The sequence below is a fragment of the Cucurbita maxima genome, unplaced genomic scaffold (genome assembly GCF_002738345.1).
Source record: "Cucurbita maxima cultivar Rimu unplaced genomic scaffold, Cmax_1.0 Cma_Scf00013, whole genome shotgun sequence".
NCBI classification, from domain to species: domain Eukaryota; kingdom Viridiplantae; phylum Streptophyta; class Magnoliopsida; order Cucurbitales; family Cucurbitaceae; genus Cucurbita; species Cucurbita maxima.
This window is the reverse complement of record NW_019272029.1, coordinates 3,936,090-3,962,132: the sequence shown is the minus strand read 5'-3', so window position 1 is coordinate 3,962,132 and position 26,043 is coordinate 3,936,090. Positions and strand designations below refer to the sequence as shown.

At 34.7% G+C, this 26,043-nt stretch overlaps 3 protein-coding genes and 1 pseudogene across 6 annotated transcripts in view; all 4 read left to right on the top strand.

Moving 5' to 3' along the window:
* The window catches only part of LOC111488707, a 2,411-nt gene extending 1,830 nt beyond the window's left edge, over positions 1 to 581 (top strand). For both annotated transcript variants that reach the window (XM_023136616.1, XM_023136615.1), the window contains one exon: positions 376 to 581. In XM_023136616.1, coding sequence (XP_022992384.1) covers positions 376 to 438 — 63 coding nt within the window. In that variant the 3' untranslated portion in view covers positions 439 to 581. The remainder of the gene's footprint in view (positions 1 to 375) is intronic.
* A 1,577-nt stretch (positions 582 to 2,158) lies between these two features.
* LOC111488335 (GDSL esterase/lipase 1-like) lies at positions 2,159 to 21,957 on the top strand. Its single transcript, XM_023136028.1, has 5 exons — positions 2,159 to 2,474; positions 2,563 to 2,684; positions 2,776 to 3,003; positions 3,945 to 4,830; positions 21,946 to 21,957. Exons 1-4 carry the CDS (start codon positions 2,159 to 2,161, stop codon positions 4,269 to 4,271), a joined length of 993 nt encoding a protein of 330 aa, XP_022991796.1. The 3' UTR covers positions 4,272 to 4,830; positions 21,946 to 21,957.
* Positions 11,707 to 18,780, top strand: LOC111488554 (phosphoinositide phosphatase SAC2-like). 3 transcript variants are annotated; one of them, XM_023136346.1, is made up of 16 exons: positions 11,707 to 12,213; positions 12,741 to 12,945; positions 13,023 to 13,188; positions 13,823 to 14,045; positions 14,402 to 14,478; positions 14,764 to 14,951; positions 15,040 to 15,137; positions 15,299 to 15,432; positions 15,527 to 15,655; positions 15,801 to 16,161; positions 16,578 to 16,699; positions 16,789 to 16,902; positions 17,159 to 17,251; positions 17,369 to 17,539; positions 17,759 to 17,849; positions 18,145 to 18,780. In XM_023136346.1, the coding sequence occupies exons 1-16, from the start codon at positions 12,118 to 12,120 to the stop codon at positions 18,247 to 18,249; spliced, it is 2,373 nt and encodes a 790-aa protein (XP_022992114.1). In that variant the 5' UTR covers positions 11,707 to 12,117; the 3' UTR covers positions 18,250 to 18,780. The 3 variants fall into 3 exon arrangements, with proteins under 3 accessions (XP_022992114.1, XP_022992113.1, XP_022992112.1); XM_023136345.1 differs by having other exon boundaries at positions 17,090 to 17,251; XM_023136344.1 differs by having other exon boundaries at positions 17,075 to 17,251.
* Positions 20,719 to 23,938, top strand: LOC111488334 (annotated as a pseudogene).
* The last annotated feature ends 2,105 nt before the right edge of the window (positions 23,939 to 26,043 follow it).

Below are 26,043 nucleotides of genomic sequence, written 5' to 3'. Positions count from 1 at the left end.
TTTTTTTTTTTTTTTTGGTTTTTTTTTTTTTTTTTTTTTGTTGTTGTTGTTGTTGTTAGGGTGAACGTGCAAATATAGGGTAATAATCCAACCCAACCTAGAATATTTGTTATTTGAACTTTACGATATTTTAATTATTAATGTAATATGTATGGTAGATAAATAGAATTTTTAAATAATTAAATAGATGATTGGATTTGGTTGCCTTGTCTTGTGAACTCTGTTCGTGTTTTTCGGGTCATCAACCCAAAATTTGAGAGTCGGTGGATTTTTTTTATTTTTTTTTATTTAATGTTGTTGAACTCTAAAAGCAATTATTTGTAAATAAATTATGATTATGAAGGAAATTAATTTACTTAGTCTCTTGATTTTCAGGATTCATTTCCTTCCAACTCCAACACAACGGCCACAAACTGTGGCGTCGCTTTTTACTTATGAAGATGCTTAACTCACTAATTAAGTAATTAATGGTTAAGTGTTTTGTTTAATCTCTTTTTGGATTTGTTTGTTTTATTTACTCATTTCCTTCCTCACCCAATTATTTGGATTTTTCTTTTTCTAATGTATAATTCATTTTTTAATAATCGGCATCACAATATAGATAATATTATTAGTAAAACACGAACGTTTTTTTAATTATCTATTATATCATTTTAATTTCATCAAATTTTATCTAATTGGTAGGTCACCTTATCATCTTGCTGATGTTGTTAACGGCGCACGACTAAAACTAGGGGTGTACATCCAACCCGCTAACCTAAGAATCCAACTTGAATGATAAGAATTGGTTTGGGTTTAAAAAGACTTTCTGGTTCATTTTTTGGAACCCAAAATTCTTAAAAAAGGCCCAAGCCCACACAGACCACCCAAGAGTCATGTTGGTTTACTCTGCCGCATAGCGCACATGCACTATGATGAGAGATTGAGTTAACAAGTGTAAAGATAATTCATCTATCCTATTGTCTCTCCGATCGTTCTCATCTCACAACATTTGTCGTTGTTCTCATCTCATAGCAAACGTTTATGTCGCTTGTCAGTCATCTTTTTATTTCTCCGTCACACTCTCTTCTCGACTCTCATTTCTCCACTCGATTTCATCTTTGTGTTTCTTGTTGGACATCGCCGTCGACTGTTTCTTCGCTTAGCTTTCCGTTTCATTTATGTCGAACTTCTACGCTTTATTTTTCTTGTCAGACTTCTCCGCTCTATGTTTCTCGTCGGAGTTCTCCGGCAGTAGGTTGTTTCTCCACTTCTTGTCTCTTTTTAGTTTGAAACAACCCGAACCTAACCCGAAAATAAAACGTTGCGTTGGGTTGAATTGTAAAAATTTTCGGGTTGAGTTGAGTGACCAATCCAACCAACTCGAATTTTTGAGTTGATTCAAAAAAATCACTCAACTCATCCCGACTTAAATCAAACAAAAGTAAAGTAAAAATTATGGGACTTAAATATGTTATGGTTTTTATACACTTCAGTTATTATATTAGCCGATATTAAAAATATATGAAAGTAAATTTATAATAAATCAATAATTTTATTAGATAGGATTAGGGTGCTTTTATAGCAAAACCGAATAGTGTTCACAACTCAACTTAATGTTGAGTCATAGCAACAACTATTTATTATAGTTGGCAGGGCTTGGAAGTAAGCTACTAGCGCCTATCGGCAAGAACTAGGCGTAGCTTGGTTAGCTTCGATTCACTGCAAAAAACTCCTCCAGGCGGAGAAGCTAGAAGCCTTCTCGATCTATGAGGGGAGACTGCTTGAGTTCTAAGCCAACAATCCCTACCTCGATTGTTTGACTTCTTATTTTCCAAACATATTTGAATTGAATTTGGTCCATTTGAGTTATTTTTTTTAATTATTTAAAAAAAAATTATTTATTCCCTATACCGTTACGCTAATAAATAAAATCTCATAAAATTTAAATATCAAATATTTTTATCTAATAAGAGCTCTCCATCGTCAACTCAGATAATCTTTTCTTTTTTCTCCACATAAATTTTAAACTCATAATCATTCTCTAAATTAGAGAAAGTAATGACTGTAGTGACTCTGATTACTAATGTTAGAATTCAACTCTTACCGATCCAACACAGGAATATCTTAAATTTGGTAAGTGTTAAAAATTTTTAAAATAACATATTTCCAAGAACACATGATTCTTAAGAACACGAGAAGAATCCATCTCCATCGATCAGTTTCCGAAGATGATCACATCAACTTCCCTTTCTTCTTCTCGATCTTCTTCACAGTTTTCTTCATTGCACGAAGCTCTCGAATCGCCGATGTTCATTCGTCGACAAAACACGTCGCCTTGTTCGTATTCGGCGATTCCTTTTTCGATTCTGGAAACAACAATTTCCTCAACACCACCAGGGGGTACCGCGCCAATTTCATGCCCTACGGCGAGACTTTCTTCAAATATCCGACCGGAAGATTTTCCAATGGCGGTCTCGTGCCAGATTTCATCGGTGAGTACTCAAAACAGAGACTGAACTAAAAATCGTACTCGCTTCATTTTCGTATCTCTTTAATCTTGAAACAAATTTTACCTTACAGCGGACTATGCGAATCTGCCATTGATTCTGTCGTATTTAGATCCTCGCACCAAACGCTACAACTACGGCGTGAATTTTGCATCCGGTGGAGGCGGCGTTTTAGTCGAAACTCACCGAGGATTCGTACGAACCAGTCGATGAAATGCATTGATTTGTTGTTTTGCGATCTTCGTTTTCTCTGATGAATGTTGAATGTATTGATTTAATTTTACAGGTCATAGACCTTGGAACTCAGCTCAGGAACTTCAAGAAGGTGGAAAGATCGATTAGGAAGAAGCTCGGAAGATCCAGAGCCCGTAGATTGCTTTCGAACTCTGTTTATCTGTTTGGTATCGGAGGAAACGATTACATCGTTCCTTTTGAAGGCTCCCCTGTTCTTAAGAAGTACACCAAAACAGAGTACGTGAATATGGTGCTCGGAAACGCCACCAAGGTGCTCGAAGTGAGTTTTACAAAATAATATATATTAAATATATATTAATTTCCTCCGATTTTTTTATATAAATAGAGATAGTGTAACTGCTCGAGCCCATAGATGTTTAGTTCTCCTCCTTAACCGATCAATGTGGGACTCCTCAATCCACCGTCTTGAGGATCAACGTCCTCGCTGACACTTGTTCCTTTCTCTAATCAACGTGGGACCTCAATTCACTCCCTTTCGAGGCCCAGCATCCCTGGCACACTGCCTCTTTTCCACCCCTTTTGGGGCTTAGCCTCCTAGCGAGCATTCGCTACCTTCTCTAATCGACGTGGGACCCCAATCCACTTCCCTTTGGGGCCAGCATCCTTGCTGGCACACCGCCTCTTGTCCACCCTCTTCAGGGCTTAGCCTCCTTGCTGGCACTCATACCTTCTCTAATCGATGTGGGACCCCCAATCTACTCCCCTACGGACTAGCGTCCTTACTAGTACACCGCCTCTTGTCTACCCCCTTTGGAACTTAACCTCCTCACTGACACTCATTCTCTTCTCTAATCAATGTGGGACTCCCAATTCACTCCCCTTCGAACTCAGCGTTCTTGCTGGCACATCAGCTCTTGTCCACCCTTTTCGGGGCTTAGTCTCCTCGTTTGTACATCCTCCGTGTCTGGCTCTGATACCATTTGTAACAACTCAATCCCACCGTTAGCACGTATTGTCCTCTTTGGTTTTTCCTTTTCGAGCTCCCATCAAAGTTTTTAAAACATGTCTAACAGAGAGAGGTTTCCACACCTTATAAACAATGTTTGTTCTCCTCTCCAACCAACGTGTAATCTCACTATAGTATCTCTTATTAGCATACCAATGATTCTTCTCTCAATAAGAACGAGCACAATTCGAGTGTGTATATATATATATATTTAGTTTGAAGCTGGATTAAACCAAAACTATTTGATGTGGTAGGAAATATACAAGAAAGGAGGAAGAAAATTTGTGGTTGCAGCGGTGGCTCCTATAGGTTGTATGCCAAACACGAGACTGAAGACAGGGAGGCAGCATGGAAGGTGTTGGGATGAGCCATCGGCGCTTGCAAGGCTCCACAATCAGCTTCTTCTTCCTATTGCTCTGCAGAAGCTTGCTAACAAACTCAAAGGATTCAAATACACCGTTGCTGATACCTATACTGTGCTTCAAAACAGAATAGACAACCCTTCAAAATATGGTAACCCCCCAACAATATTCTTCATGTTTCTTAAATTCTCTTTGATTTTTAGTATATTGGTAAGGTAAGGCAGAAAGTGACAGCATATATTTTTTGATTTTGTGCTTAAAACAGTGTCCATAAAAAGAAATGACAGAGTAGAAAGTAGGAGAAAAAACTAAACTATCCCGATGAGAGCTTTCGTGTCATTAGCGAATGGTTATGGTTAAATATAGTAGACTCCTTTTTGTCTCTCTCACGTAAAGAGGGTTCATGTTGTCTTGGGAACTGTTTGTAGAATAAAGTCTCCTAAACACCTCATTCGGTAAGCTGGGATCGAAAAGAAGTAGGTAATGTGTAACGGCCCAAGCCTACTACTAACGCACATTGTCCTCATGTTGTCTTGGGAACTGGTATTCTTGTTCATTGTAGAATAAAGTCTCCTAAACACATTATTCTCGGTGAGTTAAAATTGAAAAGAAGTAGGTAATGTGTAACGACCGAAGCCCATTACTAACGGATATTGTCCTCTTCCCTTTTGGGCTTCCTCTAAATGTCTTTAAAACACGTGAGAGGTTTTTGTTGAGGATTTTTGGGAGGGAGTCTCCTAAACAACTCATTCAGTAAGTTAGGATTGAAAAGAAGTAGGTAATGTGTAACAATCCAAGCCCACAGTTTTAAAAACATGTCTATTAAGGTTTCTGTCGAGGATTGTTGGGAGAGAGTCCAACATGGGTTAATTTAGAGAATGATATAAGTTTACAAGTAATGAACATATTTTCATTGTTACAAGGCGTTTTGAATAAGCTCAAAAGCAAAGTCAAGAGAGCTTATGCTCAGTGGATAATATCATACCATTGTAGAAATCAGTGATTTTCTAATAGTTTCCACACCCTTATAAAACGGTATTTCGTTATCTTCCTCAATTGATATGGGATCTCACATAATGAATTATTCACCATTTTTTAGCATACCGTCAATATATTAATGTTACTTTTGAAACCTTGTGTGGAACTGTCAATATATTGACGATAAAAATATTTTTAAACTTTTAAAAGAAATTCTAAATGTTGTTTTTTTTATAGATATTATTAAAATATTATAATATTAATTAAATAAAATATTTTAATTGTAAAAGTATTCTTAAATTCTTATTAAACTTAAATTAATTAATTAATATTTTTATTAATTTAGACTATTTTATTATTATTTCTTGGCTATGAATCTATTTCATTTATATATTTGTTAACCTCTCATTTAATTTATTATTATTTTCTTATTTGTTTAATAAAAAACGTGTTCCACAGCTGGAAGTCCATATGCCTCAGTAATGGCATCAATTATTTTTTTAAGAAAAATCTTTTTTTTTTAAAACGTTTATTATTAATTATCTCATAGTTAAACATATCTCGGAAATAATGCTAAATACCAATTTATTTTATTTTATTTTATTTTTGCCTTATTCTATTCTCAAAATATAATTTATATAATTTAATTTTATATCATATTTATATTTATTCATGCGAAAAAACAACATAATAATGGTTAAATATAGCAATTTGTAATTAATTTAATATACATATTTACTTACGATATCAAATATCATAATAAATTATATAAAATTCCTTTGAAACGTACTAGATGTAACAATAATATAATTTATATTTTTAAAGTAAAGGCATCATATAATTTGATTGAAAGCATAGGATAAAATGGAATATATCACATAATAATTTTGTTATTATGTATTCCATTTTAACTTGAGCTCAAATTCACTACAATATAAAACTATTTGCATTAAAAATAAAAAAAGATTTGGAAGAAGTAAAATGATTGGATAACCGAGAGGCGTATCAATTCGAACTATTCAACCCACTCTAGATTGAATTGGATAACCGAGAGGGTTCACACATTTACATTTTTTTTATCGAGTCAACTCGACTAACTCGAACATAAGGTTTCTAACTCAATCCTACTTTTAAGTTTATAATGAAAACTAAATGTATTTAACGTTTGTAATTTTGAGTTTTATGAGATTTTAGTTGTTATTATTGAGAATATTTGCTAAAATCATCTCGCCTAAATTAGTGAAATTTTGTCTTTATAATCATTTATAGAATCAAATAAATTATTAAAAAAAATAAAAATAAATAAATAGGTTGCTAAAACAAGTCTCTAATACCATGAGAATATTTGCGAAAACCACTGTGAGAGCTCCATGAGAATTAAATAAATTACAAATGATATGAAAGAGTAATAAATAGAAAAAGTAATAAATATCAATGAATATATGATCTTTCACTATAATAAAAAGACAAATATGATAATTATGGCAAATCACACTAAAAGGTGAAAGTTTTCTATTTATAATCATTTACCGAAAACATTAGTTGGGAACAGTAATAAATTGATACAAGATATTTAAGGGCAAATATGATACATAAATCCTAATTCTGAAGCTCATGGTTGCTTTCCAACACCTAACACCTAACACCTGATAGCTCTCTTCTCTCTGATTCTATTCTGTATGGATCTCTTGTTGATACCTTTTAGTACTGGATCATTACACGTTCAAATATTGCCCATGTTATCAATTCTGTAAGTCAATTTTTGCATGTCCCTGCTCTATATCACTTTATTGAGGTCAAACGTATTTTTCATTATCTTAAGATTATCATTTTATTCGGAAACTTGTCGTTGCTAGCAAACATCACATATAGTATGTACATTCCCATCGTTAGGTTTTGGTTGACATTTTCACAAAAAATGTTTCTTGACCTCTTTTTGAATTTTTTAGATCTAAGCTTCATGTTCGTTTAAGTCCGACGTTTAGCTTGCTGGGGAAGGGGTGTTAAAGATATTTAGTCTTGAATTATGATTTATCATATATATTATATTTGACCATTTATTATAGGTAAATATCTTGTATGATTGAGAATATTTTGCTTCCATTACAGTTTAACATAGTTACCATATTTGATTCTTTATAGACAAATATCTTATATGATATTTAGCCTCCGGTTGAACATAGGTATCATATTTACCATTTTATTATACGCAAATATCTTATATTCATTGATGGTTCTTTCTATTGTAATTTATTTGATCCTATAAATGATTATAAATTGAGAATTTACCCATCGTTTAGGTGTGATGGTTTTAGTAAATATTCTCATGGTATCATACCAAATATTTGATTATATTTATCGGAAAAAAAGATCACTGTTCTAAACGGAGGGAGTTTTGATATCATGAGAATATTGGCTAAACCCACCTCACCTAAATTGTGGTGAAATTTTCCCTTTATAATAATTAAATAAATTACCAATAAAATAAAAAGAGCAATAAATGGATACAAGATATTTTTCTGTAATAAAAAGACAAATATGATTCTATGAGAAATCGTAATAGAACAAAATATATTCAATCATACCATATATTTGTCTATAATAAAAGAACAAATATGATATCTATAAAAAATCGTAATAGAAAACAAAATATCCTCAATCATACAAGATATTTACCGCTAATAAAGTATCAAATATGATATATATAGTAAACTATAATCCATGACTAAATATCCTTAATAAATATAATTATACAGTACAATAGTGATTTCTTTAAATTATAATAAATAAAAGACAACCGATAACTCCACAAAAATAAAAGAAATGTGTTGAGTTGTAAACTCTGCTCAAGATGCTCGGGTCATCAAATCAATAAATAAAAGAAATTTAATTGGTCCAAAAGATTTTTCTAACTAAACTCAATTCAGTACGAGATCGGTGAGCCGTTTAGGGTCGAGGATCCCACCCTCACCAACCTTGTCTATTTAAGTATTGGCTTGTGTGTCACCTTATACAAATTAATTTATTTATTTTAACAAATTATTGGTTTTAGACTTCCAATATTTAAAAAAAAATATATAATATTAACTCAAAATTTGAAAAATTCAACCAAAAAATGTTGGATATATATATATATTTTTACACATTTGTAGCTTTCAATTTCCTTGTAATATAATATTTATATTGAAAAAATCCAAATAGAAATTGCTCAATTAATTAATTAATTATTATGTAGGAGGTAAAAATAAAGCTAAATTAATAAAATACCTCTAAATCTTATAAGACATCCTTAAAGTTTCATAAAGTTTCCCTTACGATTAATTTAAATAGAAACCATTAATATTTTGTTTAAAATACTCTTAAACTCTTTTTAATATTAGTTTTGAGATTTTAAGAGTATTTTAGAAACATGGTACAGACAAAGGTATTTTTTTATTTTTTAAAATAAAATATTAATTGTCTCCCTAAAAAAAATTAATAATATGGGTATTTTTTTTTATTAATTTAATCGGGCAAATATTACCCTAAAATAAAATTTATGCAATTTTGATATTTGATTATTAATAATAAATAAATAGATTTGCAGTTTGCATATGATGAGGAGGAATCACTTAAAGTTGGGATCCAAAAAGGAAGTCTATTGGTTTGTTTTTTGGTTGCATATTAAAAGTGAGTAAAAGATGCCTTTTATTATTTATTTATTTATTTATTTTCCCAATATTAAAAAAGCCAAATTTAAAACAGAATCCAACGTGTAACCAAACACAAATTATATTATTTTTTTATTTAATTTATTAATTTAACGCCGGGCTTCCTCCACTCTAAATTATTGCTTTATATTTTATTGTCTACCGTCTTTTTCACTTTTAAAGTTATTTTTTATAATTATTCAAAATTAAATGGGTTTTATTAGTCTCACACTTACCTACCAAAAAGTCGCTCACCCTCACTCACCTGATTTTTATGAATTTATTGCCTTTCTTTTCTTTTTAATATTATAAAAAAATAAAAATAAAAATAAACTTTCCTTTACATTTATTTCCGGTTTGAGTTGGTTGACTTTTTAGAAAATTGAAAAATTTTAATTGGTTCGTGTGTTGACAATTTTTTTTATTCAAAATAGAGTTATAACCAAACTCTATTATATTTTATTCTCGAGATTATTAGAATATTTGACGTATATAATCGATGTTAATGATATATTCTGACTTGTGAATGTTTAATAATTTAAAAAAAAGTAAATTATTTTAAATTTGTTATTAGCTATAAAAAAAAATTAAATTGTTATTTGGGTATAACTTGTAAAAGTGGAATAGTATTATTTAAACTCATGGTATTAAAAAAAATTAAAAAAAAAATAAATAAAAGATAGCGTGTGAGAAATAAAATAAATAATTAAAGTGGTTAAATGTACAGTCAGTCACGGACACACGCCGTTCTCGCCACTGGCCACAGTCGCCCAACTGACACGTTAGCTGACAAATTATGGACATGCTTTGCTTCATTTACCAGCAATTAATTAACATTTTATTATATAGTTTTTTATTTATTTTTTATTTTTATTACTAACAAATTAACCGTCTTATATTTATATTCTATCACTGCTCAATGATTCAAAATTATTGTAAATTAATTATAATTATTTATAAAATTAAATTAAATTATCGTAATTTTATTTATAAAATGTCACGTTGTTTCTCAAAAAGAAAAAAAATATTAGATCAAACTTCATTTTCCCAATCAACGTGATTTACGACGACAAAAAAGGGAGAGAAGGCTACGTGGCACAAAAACCAAGCGAGTACGAAAGTGAGTTCGGTAGACGCGCGAGTGGGATATAAACTCCCTATCAAAGACACGACACGTGCCTCATTGTCGGCTGAAGAAGAAAGACAACAATTAGTTGTGGCTTGCACATTTTCACGTTGTGGAAATTAAGAAGTCTACGTATTGGCCACATCAACTGCCAGCTGTCTCTAGCCACGTTTGAAGATGTCAAGATCTTTTTCAAGCCCATAATCCCCTCGCCGTTCGATCGAGATCATACGGTCAGATATTAACCACCTCAGTTTCCTATGCGAATTAACTAATATTATTTTAAGGTTTGACGTAAATAATAATAATAATAAATGAAAAATAAGGAAATAAATGTATCTAGAAAAAGATTGAAGTGGTATTTGGGTTAATTAAATTAAATTAAATTAAATTAAATTTCTTGGCCAGCTTTGCTTCCTTTTATTAATATTAAAAATTTGATTAAGCATCATTGTGCAAGCAAAGGATTTCATTTTCATAACCAAAAATTTGGTTGCCATCATCATCAGAAAATGATTATATTCAAATCATTAATTTCTAATGAATAATGTTAATAAAACATTTAATCTCACGTAATACAAATGAATCGTTTATTATAAAAAAAATAAATAATAAAAAATATGGGATTTACTGACAAAAATATTTTGTCTCTAGCATTTTTTTCGGGTTTTATGAATATTTGATGTTTGTAATTGATGTTAGTGATGCATTGTGACTAATAAGACTTCTCATGGATAAATTTGATTTTTTAAAAAATAATTAAATAAAAATAACTCGACAACTCAACCCAATCTAACATGAAAACAAAGGGCTGAGTTTGTCTAAAATATTGTTCCAATCCGACTCTACTGTATCTTTAAAAAAATAATATATGTAAGGTATGTAATGTGATGTGCCACATTAGTTGGGAGGAGAACAAATCATCATTTTAAGGGTGTGGAAACCTTCTCTTAGTAGACTCGTTTTAAGGTCTGGAGGGGAATCCCGAAAGAGAAAGTTCAAAGAGGACAATATCTGCCGCTTGCCTGGGCAGTTACCAATTAGTTATGGATGATGACTAATGAAATTTTAGTTATTAATGTGATATGTACTGTAGATAAGCTTTTTGTTTAAATAACAATAAAAGTCGGGTTGAGTTGTGAATTATATTCGAGTTGTTCGGGTTACAAATTCAACTAGCCTGATATTTCAAGTTAACCACTTAAAAGATTTTTTTTCAATCCAACTGCGACATAAGTCGTCAGTAATATTATATATTTAATAATAGCTAATAAGAAGACTCCAAGCAAGGCCAGATGGCATAGGCATATTCGCTTTTCATCTCTCAACGTGTTTATTTATTCCCTTTTAAAAATTAATTGTTAAATTATTGACTTCTTTATATTAAAAAAAAACAAAAATTACTTTTAATTTTCTTAAAAAAAATTGAATTATGAGAACATTCTTCCACGCAATGGTGGAAAAATTATAAATAATTGTGATAAATGTAAAAAGACAAAATACCCCCCGCAAACGGAGCAATAAAAAGTGAAAAAAAAACCGTGCTAGAAAACGTGCACCCTATCGCAACCCGACAAAACACTGGGTCCGAGTTAACAATGTGACTCGGACCGGTTCGACTCAGTGGTTCGGGAGACTCGGTAATTGAGTTACCCACCAATGGAGGTGTTTCCAGAAAGAACACAATGATTGGGCGGCCTATAATTAGTATAACGGCGAATTAATTACGATTTTATAATTTAATTTACTTATAAAAGGAAGAAAATTAAAAACCCCTAAAAATTATATTTGTTTTTTTTTTTTTTTCCCTCGCTCTTTTATCAATTATTATTATTATTATTATTATTATTATTATTATTACCATAATTTGTGTGGATACAGTCTTCGAAGCTGTTTTCTGCCATTTTTCTGCTACAACCTCCTTGCTTCTCTTCTCCATACGAGTACGATCTGAACTGGTTTCATCTCTATTTCTTCAAAAAAGCTGTTCATCTTCGTCCTTCCGTTAGTGGTTTGACTTCTTGGACTTGTTCTGTTGCGTCATTTTTATCCTCTTCAATGTTGTTTTGATTCCATGGCGTCTACTGTTCTTGAGCATTTTCTCTTTCGCCTTCGTCTTCTGAGGGTTGATGTGTGATGAGTGCTTTACTGATTGAAGTTTTTGAGGATTTTCCTGTAGCGAGGGAGGTTTGCTGTTGAAATTGAGTTTTGCGTGGTTGAGAATTTGGTTTTTGGTGGCGAGGTTGGGACTTGAGGTTTGGAGATCGAAAGTATGGGTGCGGAGATTGAAGAACAGAACTGGATTCATGATAAACCCGATCCTAATTCTCTCTGCTTGCAGAAATTCAGGCTCTATGAGACGCGTTCGGTAAATATCTCGTGCTTGAATTATTGAAGACACGCTTTCATGCATCTTTAATCTGATTCCATATAATCTCTGTCGTCATTTCCATACGTTTTTTCAAGTTCTGAATCTATTGTTCATCTTGGTTTTGATTCAGTACGATTTTGTTCTTGATTTGTTGGGTCGACTAGGGTAATTTTCGTTTAATTATTCCCATGGGTATCTCGAAATGGATCTAAGGCCTCCTTGAGCACGATTTGTGTGATTTGGTGTTGGAGGATCCAAGTAGAGGAGGAAATTGACATCTTCAGAAGACGCGCTGTTTCAATTTGAACAATGATTTGCCCATATTTGAACCTGTGTACAACCTACTCAAAGATTTGCTTGTATGGTTTGGTTGTTTTAGAAAAAATTTGAGGTTTTAAACTTATAAGACATTGTTTCTGAAAATGGGATGTTTAGATATATCGTTGCTGGTTTCTTTTGTTTACTCTCCAGTCTCATATTACAAAAATGCATGCCTCCACCATAATCCTTTTTGGGTGTAACAGAACTTTTATATGATTGGAAGAGACAAGAACCGAACGTTCTGGAAAGTGTTGAAGATCAGCAGATTGGAACCTAACGATCTAAACATTCTTGAAGATTCTACCGTATACACGGATAATGAGTGCTTTGACCTGCTGAAACGAATAAACGAAGGAAACAAGTTAACGGGTGGGCTCAAATTTGTGACCACTTGTTATGGAATTGTTGGTATGTTATCGACATGTGTTGTTCATGCACATTTTTCGTTCTTCTTCTTCAGAACTTTATGGTTTCTCCCGTTACAGGTACCATCAAGTTTTTGGGACCGCATTACATGTTATTGATTACAAAGCGAAGAAAGATTGGAACTATCTGCGGCCATGCAATTTATGCAATTACGAAGAGCGAAATGATTCCAATTCCAAATTCTACTGCCCGGTCCAATTTGGATATTTCTAAGGGTGAAAACAGGTCTTTAGTCCAATTTTCATGAAAATGTAATATGTCCTTGGTTCTTAAGGAGACCTAAGGGGTAGCTTTCAGAAATAGTGTCCATATGTATTTCAATTAGATTTTTGTTGTTCTATATTCTTCTGATTACATTTACAATTGAACTTTTGGAATTAATTCTTTTATTTGTCAATTGTTAGGAATAGTTGAGTTCTACACCGTGGAGGTAATATACTTGTAGTCTATTTTGTCTATTCACCCTTCGGTGTAAAGTTACTGATTCAATTTCTTGTACAAATGATTCCATATTTCTCTTTCTTTTCCCCTCTTCTTTCTTTTGGAGCATAAGTGGATCTTTCGTATTATAAGTTAGTAGTATGATTATAGCTCTCTCTATATATCCTTATTTTTAGAAGTTTTATATAAAAGGAAGTACCTTTTATTAATTGCCAGTTACCAGGATGTGATGTTTATATTACTTGTGGAATTAACACAAGGTAGTATGGTTTGATTGGGGAAAGTTACTTTCCTTCTTCTTTGTGGTTTAGCTTTTTAATAATTTCGTCTTTTCCATTTTCTCTTTCATCAAATTTATAATTTATTTTGTTAATTTGATGCTAATATGTTTCTTATTGTCTCCTTCTTATTGATTTAGATACAAGAAGCTCTTACGCACTGTGGATCTTAGGAAAGACTTCTTTTTCAGCTACTCATACAATGTCATGCGTTGCCTCCAAAAGAACATTTGTGATAATAAGACAGGACATTTGCTTTATGATACAACGTTTGTCTGGAACGAGTTCTTAACTCGTGGAATCCGGAACACTCTCAACAATACCATCTGGACTGTTGCCTTAGTGTATGGTTTCTTTAAGCAGGTATGCATTTTTTATTTATGGATATTGCACATTATTGGGTACTTTACATAAGTAAAAGATTTTTGCTTTCTGTAACTTGTAATGGGAAGGGGACTATTGTGTAGCTAGCAGCCGTTACTGTTGCCATAAGGGAATGAAGGGCCTTTGCTTGTTCATATTTTAGTTTTATAATTGTACTCATCTTCTACTCTGACTGCATTTTTTGTGCATTATTCTTGTCATATTCTTTTCCTTTTCTTGGCTCTTTATCAAGACAATATTACATTCTCTATCGAGCTCTTGTGCAGGTTTCATAGCATTTTAATGCAACATCAGATGTGTTTAGACAATGAATACTTTGTGCTTTACTTGTCCAGGTTGATCTTTCTGTGTCTGGCAAAGATTTGAAGTTGACACTCATTGCTAGACGATCACGTCATTATGCTGGTACAAGGTATATATGATTGCATTCGTGCACACGTGCAATAAGATTAAGTTCATGGAATTGTTCATATTTGACTTTTTTTGGTCGTAATCTGACTACAATTCTCGTGTTGTGCACTTCCAACCAAGCAGGATTCATCTTCTATCTTGATCTCTTAGATCCTAGGATTAACCATCTTTCCTCTATATCCAATTGTCTTTTAGGCAATTATTATGGAATTATGTCTGTATGTGCTGCGGATTATACATTTTTTGCAAGCCATATTATATTTTGTTGTTCTGTTATTTGGTGAAGATTTCTAAAAAGAGGCGTTAACGAGAAGGGAAGAGTAGCTAATGATGTTGAGACAGAACAGATTGTTTTCGAAGATGCTTCCGATGGTCGACCGACTCGAATAAGTTCAGTTGTGCAGAATCGAGGATCGATCCCCTTATTTTGGTCCCAAGAAACCTCACGGCTGAATATTAGGCCCGATATCATATGTATGATTGTAACATGTTTATGTTGTTAGTTGTATTCTTTTATTGGTAACTTCTCTAATCCGTCGCTGCAATCTCTATTTCCTTCCAGTGTTAAAGAAGGACCCGAATTACGAAGCCACAAGACTACATTTTGAGAATCTTGTTTTGAGATATGGGAATCCAATAATTATATTGAATTTGATTAAGGTATTTCCTTATCAATAATTTTGTTTCATGTTCGATGCTAAGTTATTGCATTCGCTGTTTATGTTTCCGAGACCTTGTTATTCGATCTTTAGTCTACTTTTTTCTTTCAATAGTTTCACTGCATTCTCTTGACACTATATTTAAAATCATTCGTGAAATAGACGCGCGAGAAGAAGCCACGAGAAGGTATCCTCCGTGCTGAGTTTGCAAATGCTATAAGACATATAAACAAAAGTTTACCTGCAGAGAACCGCCTAAGATTTCTCCATTGGGATTTGAACAAGCATGCGAAAAGGTATTATAGCCATTCTATACTTGGCAGTAACGATATTCTATTGAAACTGATTAATTATGTGTGATTATGATTTTTCTGCGAACTCTCTCTGCAGCAAAGCTTCCAATGTTTTGATGCAGCTTGGTAGGGTTGCTACATATGCATTGAACTTAACTGGCATCTTCTACTGTCAAATAGCATCCAATTCAAGCTCAGAGGAGCTTTTAAGCTGGACCTACTTCAAGTAAGTTTTACACATAGTGGTTTATTAGGTGCATGAAACGCATTTGCTCGTACTTGCCAATTTGGATGTAAGGATGATTACTAGTTTATTAGCCCATTTTGCATAGTATGATTGACCAACATTGCCTATGTTTTGAATGAATCAGGAAAAATCAGGGTACTGATTCTTCCATGGAGAACCTATCCACAGAAGAAGAAAATGAAGAAAACCTAGAAAAAGACGTCAGTAGTAGGGCGTATGGCAATGGTATACTTGAAAATCATCCAGTTGCGATGTTTCAAAACGGTGTCCTAAGGACCAATTGTATAGACTGTTTAGATCGGACAAACGTTGCCCAATATGCCTATGGGCTAGTTGCTTTAGGACGTCAATTACATACGTTAGGGCTTACTGATTCCCCAAAAATGGACCTGGATAATCCTTTGGCGGAGGAGTTGATGCGGGCTTATGAGAACATGGGTGACACCCTTGCATTACAATATGGTGGCTCTGCAGCACATAATAAGGTACCTCTATATGGATCATACAGGCTTCTATAATTTTTTATTAGAATGAAGAATCTTAGTCACGTATCAATTATGTTTCTTTAACAAGTTGTTTAGTTACAGCTATATAGTCATATTTGAGTTGGTCAACTTGAAATCCTGATTTAGATAGGAAAAGGGAAGAGAAAGTTCTATTATACTGGGTAAAAATTGGCTAATACTTACGGTGTTATCGTGTGATTCCCTAATGTATGGATCTTTACGCCCCATTTGTTCGTGGCAGTATTGATAAAAATGTTTAGAAGACCATTCATATTTTTTGGTTGTGAATTCCCTAATAAATAGGCTTTAGCATGTCCTATTCCATTCATGCTTGTGTATGGTCTGCCACTGTGAGTTGGCCGTTATCCATATATTTTTTAATTCACACCCAACAGATATTTTCCGAGAGGAGAGGCCAATGGAAAGCTGCAACACAGTCTCAAGAGTTTTTCAGAACTCTACAACGTTATTGCAACAATGCATACCTAGATGCTGAGAAACAACGGGCCATTAACGTGTAAGTCAGAGATTCATATAGTGTTCGCATGTTTTATAAATTTTGCACCGGGAAGAAATGACGAACCATTTGACATGGTATTTCCTCAGGTTCTTAGGTTACTATCAGCCACAGCTGGGAAAGCCAGCTTTGTGGGAATTAGACTCTGACCAACATTATGATCTAGGCAAGCGCATTACTGATCTTATTGATGAGAATTTCAGGTACATATTTATGCAATATGAATTTAATAGACATTCTGCAGATAGCATATCATGTGTAGCATAAAATGAGAGATGACAAATAAAAGAACGCATTCTATGTTATCTTTGTATAATTGGTTAAAGAATTGAATGGTACTTAGAATTCTTAAATGGGATTTTCACCCTCCTGAAGGACATCTTTTAAAAGATCACTATCAGATGGCAATATACTTGGTCAGAGTGAGTCTGATATGTTGAATACACATGACGGAAGCAGCAGGCCCTCTCCTCATTTGAACGAAGGATGTACTAAAGGCTTCTCAGAGTCTGCACCAGAGGTCTCAACTTGCGAGGATATATCTCTTTGCAGGTCTGTCAACATCACATTTCCTATGGTTTTCCTTCTTACATTGTTGGATTTAATACAATGGTGTGTGATAACAAAAAATGTAATTATCCTTAAAAAAAAATTTGGTCTTTGTCATAGGTATACTCCCTCTGTGTGTACTAGACAACTACAGGAAAACATGCAGGATGATCAAATGCTAGATCATATTTGCCACGATGAGCATGGGGATTCATGCAGCTGCTCTAATTTTCTGGATTTGGACTGGATTTCTTCATCTGGGAATTCTTGTGAAGATGAGTTGTGTGAAAGGTATTTGTATTGTTGTGCATTCCTATAGCTTTTGCTTTCCTCTCAGTTCTCAAAGTCGCTAGGATTCTGACATTTGAAGGCTTGATTTCCAAGAAACAATGAATAATCTGACAGAATTGAATCACCCTTTGATTTCTGCTGGTTTTCATTGCCTTCTGTAGCTTTTGGTTACTTGCGCTTAGTAGGGATCTGTTTACTGATAATTGACGTGGTTGATAGGTCTGTCACCAGTCTTTCATCGGAAAATGTTGCAAGTGAGATGAAGATTGACTTTATCTCGTCTGCAAGTGAGTCTGGATCAAGCTCAAAGGTCAGTAGTTTATTTACTCTCACTTGTTTGGTTCTTGAAAAATCGATTCTATATGCTTTTATCAGAGGATGGAAATCAATTTCATCGAATTCGATACAATTCTTCCCAATCAAAAAACAAGGAAATAAGACAAGATCTCCCGGCAATCCTTCCATCACCACTCTTGGTGTAGAAAATCACGTGTTCATCTCTAATATTTAATCCCTACTTTCTCTATGATCAACATTATCATGACATACTGCAAATCCAAACTAATTAAGCATCTACTAATCAGTTGATTTGTTGTCTTGTTTAGGTAAAAGAACGGTCTGGAACTGACCTTAATCGTGACGATATCGTCACTGAATACTCTGATCATTTTGTCGACTGGGTCAGCCATGGTGGAATGCTCTTCTGGTGAAGCTTACTCGAAGTTACTAATCAACATTGACTTCTTTCATCGGAGAAATTACATCCGAAGGGTGTAGTTTCTGTAGCCAAAAGTGAAACAAAATAACATTATCAGTCAGCTCGGTGAGGCAATAAATGAAGGACGGTAAGATATCTGGGGAGAGAGAGAGAGAGAGAGGCATAGTTTGTATTGTGCAGAAAATTTTGATGTTCAGGTCATCTGTGAGTAGCCAGCAGCCATTAACGGACTGTAGAGAGCTCTGCCAAAGAAAAGCTAGAAGATGAAGAATAGGAGTTTGAAGAGCTAACTTTGTATCTGGAGGAGCCACACACAGAATGAATAACTCACTCCAGGTTCTTGATTCTTATAGTTTTCACATTGTAAATATTTGTAGGCAAATCTATTATTCCATTGGATATCTCCCAAATTAACAATTGCAGATATATAGTGTCTCTTCAATCCCCCTGTTTGTGAAAACAAATATCATCAGATCATGTATAATTCTGTGAAAAAATAAGGCAAATTTTTCATCTTTAGAAGGGTTCTCTGGATTCTTATGTATGCTGCTGCAGGTTCATCACAGCAAATTCTCCTCCTGAAGCCCACCATTAATGGGGCAACAGGATTGCATTAAGACAGAGAAAAACCAGGTTATTTTTGTTCTCTACCAATGCATAATCTTCATATATTTTGATGTGTGTTCAAGATCAACAATTTTAAATAAACGAAATGCATATTTTAAAGTTCAAATGTAATGTAATGAAACAATAATTTTATGTAATCTGTATTAAAAGATCTTTTAAATTCAAATTCTCATATTCTAGTTAAATTAAAAAATCAAAATAGTTTCATATTTATTAAGATTATATTAAATCTAATGTGGAATTAAAAATTAATAAGGTTTTCATTCATATATTTTGATGTAATTATTAATTCTTCTAGGAAAATAAAATATATATTAATTTTGATTTTAATCCTGCTTTAAAAAAATTCTCTGTGAATTACATATGTCGTCTGAACTTATTCATTTAAAACTCTACCTTCGTTAAACCTTCATTTGTTCTTGACGTATTTGTAGAGTAATCTAGTTGTTCTTGATCCGAGATTGAGTCTATCCACATGAGACCTGAATGAAACAAAATTAGTTTTGGCTTGTATTTTGATGCTTAAATTGGGCATTGTGTGTGATTCTTCCTGTATTTATTCGATGAAAGAAATTAAACTGGAGATCGTAAGAACCTTGCCTGATAATAAACTTAGTTTCAGACTTTATGTGCTTTCTTAGACAGAAAAACTGGAGTACGGTAGTGGGATGAAAATCAAAATAATGCCAGAATCAATGATGGATGAGTTTTTATTATAGTCCTGTTCTGATTATCATATAAATAAAATGAGTTTGTCTATCTTCTAAAATTCATTTCTCAAATTGTCTATGATATTGTCCAAACTCATTTTGTTGAACATGTTGGATGATAGAAGTCCCACATCAGCTAATTTAGGGAATGATCATAGATTTATAAGTGAGGAATACTAACTCCATTGGCATGAGATGAGGCCTTTTGGAGAAGCCCAAAGCAAAGCCATGAGAGCTTGTGTTCAAAGTGGACAATATCATACCATTGTGAAGAGTCGTGTTCGTCTAACATGGTATTGGGGAAGCCCAAAGCAAAGCCATAAAGCTTATGCTCAAAGTGGACAATATCATGTCGGGTTCGTTAAATACAAATTACAAAAACTCAAACCAATTATCTTTCTATTGTGATTACCGATTCTATGCGAATCAAAATTATTGTCGCAATCAACTCCAATACTGTTGATGCTAAATCGCAGCAGCTTGCTGCGCCGACCTAATACGACCACGAACACTTGCGAGTTCTTCATATCATGATTGACAAAAGGAATCGTGTGAACAGATAATACATCAAAAAACGATGCGCCAATACAATGAAAAAATGTTGACAATCACATTCGGTTGATACTCTAAAATCCTGTTCATATCAGATCTAGCTATGCATCCAAATTTGACGAACGAAGAAATGCGTAAACAAACAATCAATGATTCCTACACTAAATTCAGCCAAAATCCACAACTAAGCAATAAAGAGAACAGAAAAATCGCCTTGGAATTCCATATTTCCATAGATGTTAATCAATAATCAGATCGCGATGTGGAAATGATCCGAAAATAATAGAACATACAGATGAATCATACCGTCCTTACTGCTGTACTTGATAACATAGCGCTCCGCTCCCTTAGGAAGTCGATGTTCGAGGCGCACGATCGCACTTGTTACAGTGGTGGACTTCACGACGCGCACTTTTCTATTTTAGACCGGTATTTATAGCACCGACTTACACATTTCCGTACTAAAAAAAATGTAAAAATAAGAATCTTAAAGACTGAAGTCCATTCAGTGGGCCGAACTTTAGGCCCAATTTTAGGCTAAACCCCGTCCCTGCGGAGAACTTCACGAGCTCTGTAACAATGGCGGCTTCTAAACCCACTAACAAAGCTTCAATCAACATGGACGACATCGATGCTCTCAAAGCCGATATAGCTTCCTTTGCTTCCTCCCTCAAGATCCCACCAAAGCCCAGAATCCAAAAGCTCTCAATCCGAAAAGCAAGGAACGGCCGAAGCGTAAGCCCCCTGTTCTTGCTCTCGACGATGACAACGATAAGCCTCGAAGTTTTGACAACTTCAAGAACCTGCCGAAGCTTCCTTTAGTGAAAGCCAGTGATTTGGGTGCGTGGTATGTTGATGCTGCGGATCTGGAAGCGAAAGTGATGATAAATTAGAAGAAGATTGAAATGAAGAACGTGGAGGAGTGGAAGAATCTGGTGGAGAAGAATAGGGAGCTTGGTGAAAGATTAATGGCTCAATATGCACAGGATTATGAGATATTAGCATTTTCAGTCATGGTGGGGGATAATCCAGTTGCCAATTTGAGATCACTTGATGCATTGCTAGGTAAATTTTAGGGTAATTTTGTTACTTTTTATGATAAGAATGTTGGTTTTTCCATGTTTTTTCTTCATTGAGCATGCTGTAAGTTACAACTTTTTGCCTTTTTATGGCCTAATATCTTAGTTGTTCTAGTTTCTTTGCATCATGGGCATTCATTTTCATTATAGAGAAGCATTTGAATTGCTTGTTTTTGAAGTTTTATATTTGTAGCTTGTGATATTGACTAATGTTTTATTGTTTAAGCGTCTGTTTGGGTTTTATAGAGAAGCAAATGTAGGCTTGTCTAGAAAAGCCAATGTCAAGAACCCAAAACTATTATCCCTTACAGCCATAGACATTTTAACGGCCCAAGCCCACCGCTAGCATATATTGTCCTTTTTGCGTTTTCCCTTTCGGGCTTCCCCTCAAGCTTTTCAAAATGCACCTGTGAGGGAAAGGTTTACACACTTAAGGGTGTTTTGTTCTCCTCCCCAACCGATGTAGGATCTCACAATCCACCCCCTTCAGGGTTCAGCGTTCTCACTAGTACTCGTTTCTTTCTCCAATCAATGTGGGACCCCTACCAAATCCACCCTCCTTCGGGGCCCAGCGTCCTTACTGGCACACCGCCTCATGTCTACCCCCTTCGGGTAACAGCCTCCTCACCAGCACATCCCCCAGTGTCTGGCTCTGATACCATTTGTAACGGCTCAGGCCCACCGCTAACAGATATTATCCTCTTTGGGCTTCCCCTCAAGGTTTTTTAAACGTGTGTGTTAGGGAAAGGTTTCCACACGCTTATAAAGAGTGTTTTTTCTCCTCCCCAACCGATGTGGGATCTCACAGACATTGTATAAGCAATCTTGGATGGTTAGACTGATAGATGAAGAAGAAGAGTTTTGATTATGTAATCTATTGTTTCACAATGAAGCGGGTTATTTTAGTGAACTCAATGGGGGAGGCTTTGATGGTTCCTTGGACACCATATTTTGTTCTGAAACAGTATTTTTTGGTTCTTAAAGGGATGGTCACATCGAAAGTAGGGAAGCGCCATGCATTGACAGGCTTTGAAGCGTTGATGGAACTGTTTATCTCAAAGTGGCATCTCTAAATTGTGGTATCTGTTGTGCAGTAGAGTAGTGACATTTTAGTTTTCGGGTTAGCTTATCGTAACGTAAACTTAACTCTTACTTCCTCGTTTCAGTTTGTTGCCTGATCGGAAATTGAACAGTTTACTACAACGGCCATTTAATCATCTTCCTGATACAAAAGATGGACACTCGTTCTTGTTTGTTTGTACGAGATCCCACTTCAATATATTTATGAGTGGGATGCCTCGTTCTTGTTTGTTAATACGAGATCCCACGTTGATTGAGGAGGAGAACGAAACACCCTTTATAAGGGTGTGGAAATCTCTCCCTAGCAGACGTGTTTTAAAAACATTGAGAGGAACTCCGAAAGGGAAAGCCCAAAGAGGACAATATATGCTAGTGGTGGGCTTGGGCTATTATAAATGGTATCAAAGCTAGATACCAGGCCATGTGCCTGCGAGGAGGCTAAGCCTCAAAGGGGGTAGACACGAGACAGTGTGTCAGCAAGGTCACTAGGTCTCGAAGGGGGTAGAATGGGAGGTCTCACATCGATTAAAGAAGGGCCAGCGAGGACGCTGAGTCTTGAAGGGGGGTGGATTATGAGACCCCACATTGGTTGGGGAGGAGAACGAAACACCTTTATAAGGGTGTGGAAACCTCTCCCTAACAGATAAGGAGGGTGGATTGTGAGATGGTTGGGGAGGAGAACGAAACACTTTTATTAGGATGTGGAAACTGTTTGGGATTACAAACTGTTTGGGATTACAAACCAAGTATTGCGCTGTATATTTTACTTCCCATACTCTTTGAAATTGTTTATGGAAGACCTCAGCTCAGACCCTTTGCTATAACTTTTTATATAAGATCGTTTGCTATATAATCTTTATTAGATTTTGGAAATTGAAGATTATGAGATGGATTATGAGTCAAGTTCAGATAGTGCTTATTTTCCATTATTTATGGATAATGATCCAATTGTCTCAGAACTTGAGTCATAATCCATCTCATAAAGTATCATCTAAGAATCAAGTTGTTAGTGACCGCTTCTTGCGTGCTCTGTACTCGAAGTTATTACTTCCAGCTGCTATGAACTCTTCAAAGGCAAGCCCAGTTTTCGTTTTAGTTTGGAACTGAAATATTGATCGTTATCACTTATTTTTTTTTGTTCGTTATACAATCTTTTGCTCGTGATGTTTTCGTGTTTGTTTTTTCTTTTGAGCGACTGCACAAACGTTATCTGAATTAGGTAGCTGACTCATATTTTGTTTCTATCAGAACAACCATTTAATTGAACCACATTAGCTGAAGAGGATGTGCCCCCAAAAGATCTTGTGTTCCACAGGTTTTATACCTTTAAAATGAACTCCTCAAAGAAAACGAAGAAGAAAAAGAGGAGGCTGCTGATGATTTGGTCGGTGAGGCTGACGACAACGACGATGCTGCCGAAGATCTGTTCAATATTGACATGGTTGGTGGGGGTGAGACTGAAAATGAAGAACTCGAGATGGTGACTACGACTACGATGACTTGGATCAAGTTGCCAATGAAGACGACAAAGACTTGGTTCATAATATCAGTGATTAGCAGTGACGACGACATAGGACAAAGTGGAAAACAAAAGCATCGTCATTTGCAAGCCTCAAAGATTATGAGCACTTAATGAACAAGAACAATGTTCATAAAAACAAGTCTACTAAAGAGAAGGCGAAGTTGAAGCCAAACTTGAGGACAAGGAAGAGGAGGAGATTGGGTTCGGTTGGTAAACAAAAAAACGACAGAAACGAGCATTTGTTACATTCATTTCGGCTCGAATCAACACAAGAATCAACAACAACACCATGTGGGGGTGTTGGCTTTCAACATCAGGTTCGCTAAACAATTCTCTTTCAAAATTATATTTAATCCACTTTGTCTCAACTTGTGTGCACATCCTAAAGATCATGGTGAAGTTTTTGTTTGTTTCTATCATATTCATGAACCCCATATTACTGATTGATCAATCTACAAGATTCCGAGCTGCAATCTCTGATTATATATGGGTTCAATATCGTTGTTGTTTCGATATGATAATTAGTGCAATGATTGAACCGAAACGATCCAATCTATTGTATTGGGACCGAGCTGTAAAGACGGTTCACCAAACACAGAATAAGGACTAGAAGGCTTTTGTTAGGTAGCTACCAAAAGAAAACAAAGGAAAAGCTTAAAAGGAAAGCGAGGAGTTTACAACATTGTATATTGGATAACAACTTGTCACAGATTACTCTTATAGATCCTTTCAAGTTTTTCTGTTTTTGTTCATTTTTCTGTCTTCTTCATTTGGACCATCCAATGTCTTTTGTATTGGAGTGACAGGCAGCTCTCTATGATTAGCTATGGAGCTGAGAATTCTGAGTTTTTTGTTTGAAATTTACACGGAACTGAAATCTTATCGATCTTATTGTTATGTCAGTGATACAACGTGTAAGTACGTAAGAGAATAGTGTTGGGTTTAGGACCTGTCAAATGTTGAAAGGAATGAGTGCGTATTCGTGTCCCACGCACTAGAAAGCGTTTGAAATTTTTCTGAAAGATAGAACAAAATGATTTGAAATGGAGTAACACAGAAAGACCCATGGGGGAGAAGTGAGATCCCACATCGATTGGAGAAGGGAACGGGTGTCAACGAGGACGCTAGGCCTTGTAAGGGGGTAAACCCACTGAGGAGAAGTGAGATCCCACATTGATTAGAGAAGGGAACAAGTGTCAACGAGGACGCTGGGCCTTGAATGGGGTAGACCCACTGGGGAGAAGTGAAATCCCACATCAATTAGAGAAGGGAACGAGTGGCAGCGAGGATGTTGGGTCCTGTAAGGGGGTGGATTGTGAGATCCCACATTAGTTAAGGGGAATAACAAAGCAATCTTTACAAGAGTGTAGAAAACACGAAAAGACCGACTATGAGTTCCCACATCGATTGGAGAGAAGGATGTGTGTCAGTGAGGACACTAGGTCTCGAAAGCGGTGGATTGTGAGATTCCACGTCGGTTGAAAAGGAGAACGAAGCGTTGTTTATAAAGGTCTTCAAAAGAGAACAATATTTGTTAGTGATGGGTTTGGACTGTTACACTAACACCATTACTTTCTTCTTTCGGTATCGGCCCGACACCAAATGGTTAGAGGAACACAACCTCGAGAAGGTAATAAAAATTGAATTGCATTGAATTTTGATGTGTGGTAGTAAAATTGACCAAGTGGTTGACCGGTAAATGGCAATAATTGGGAGAAAAGATCCCATATTCATTAAAGGTTGAAAGAGACACTAATGTGTTACTGAGACAAGACAAGAAACAGGCTATGGATTTTAAAGATGTTTGGTTGGAAAAATGAAAAGCTGAGGAGGCAACTAACAAAACACAAAAAATAAAATCAAATCAAAAAATAAATATTTTCTTTTTCTTTTTCTTTTTTTGAATCAAAAACGTATTTTTAAAAGCTGGATGGCATTCGCAGATTACCAATTATTTAATTTCTATTTTTCTTTGAATTAAAAAAAAAATTATTTTTTTCTTTTTTGCACGATTCCTTTTTCTGACATTTTGATATGCTTAAATATTTGTTCATATAATATAATAATTCCTTTATGTTTTTAATGCTCTTTCAACGACAACTGTGTCTTCACTGGCATTTTCCCTCTCTTATCCCTTTTTCTTTTCCCCCATTTTTTCTCTCTCTAAATATATATATATATATATATATATATATATATATATATATTTTTTTTTT

Excerpts from the sequence above, each read along its gene's own strand:
- LOC111488335 (XM_023136028.1), top strand. The coding sequence starts at position 2,159 with ATGATTCTTAAGAACACGAGAAGAATCCATCTCCATCGATCAGTTTCC. Across the intron at positions 2,475-2,562 it reads TCTCGTGCCAGATTTCATCG|CGGACTATGCGAATCTGCCA; the intron begins GTGAGTACTCAA and ends TTTACCTTACAG. Across the intron at positions 2,685-2,775 it reads TCGAAACTCACCGAGGATTC|GTCATAGACCTTGGAACTCA; the intron begins GTACGAACCAGT and ends TTAATTTTACAG.
- LOC111488554 (XM_023136344.1), top strand. The coding sequence starts at position 12,118 with ATGGGTGCGGAGATTGAAGAACAGAACTGGATTCATGATAAACCCGAT. Across the intron at positions 12,214-12,740 it reads GGCTCTATGAGACGCGTTCG|AACTTTTATATGATTGGAAG; the intron begins GTAAATATCTCG and ends TGGGTGTAACAG. Across the intron at positions 14,952-15,039 it reads TATTAGGCCCGATATCATAT|TGTTAAAGAAGGACCCGAAT; the intron begins GTATGATTGTAA and ends ATTTCCTTCCAG.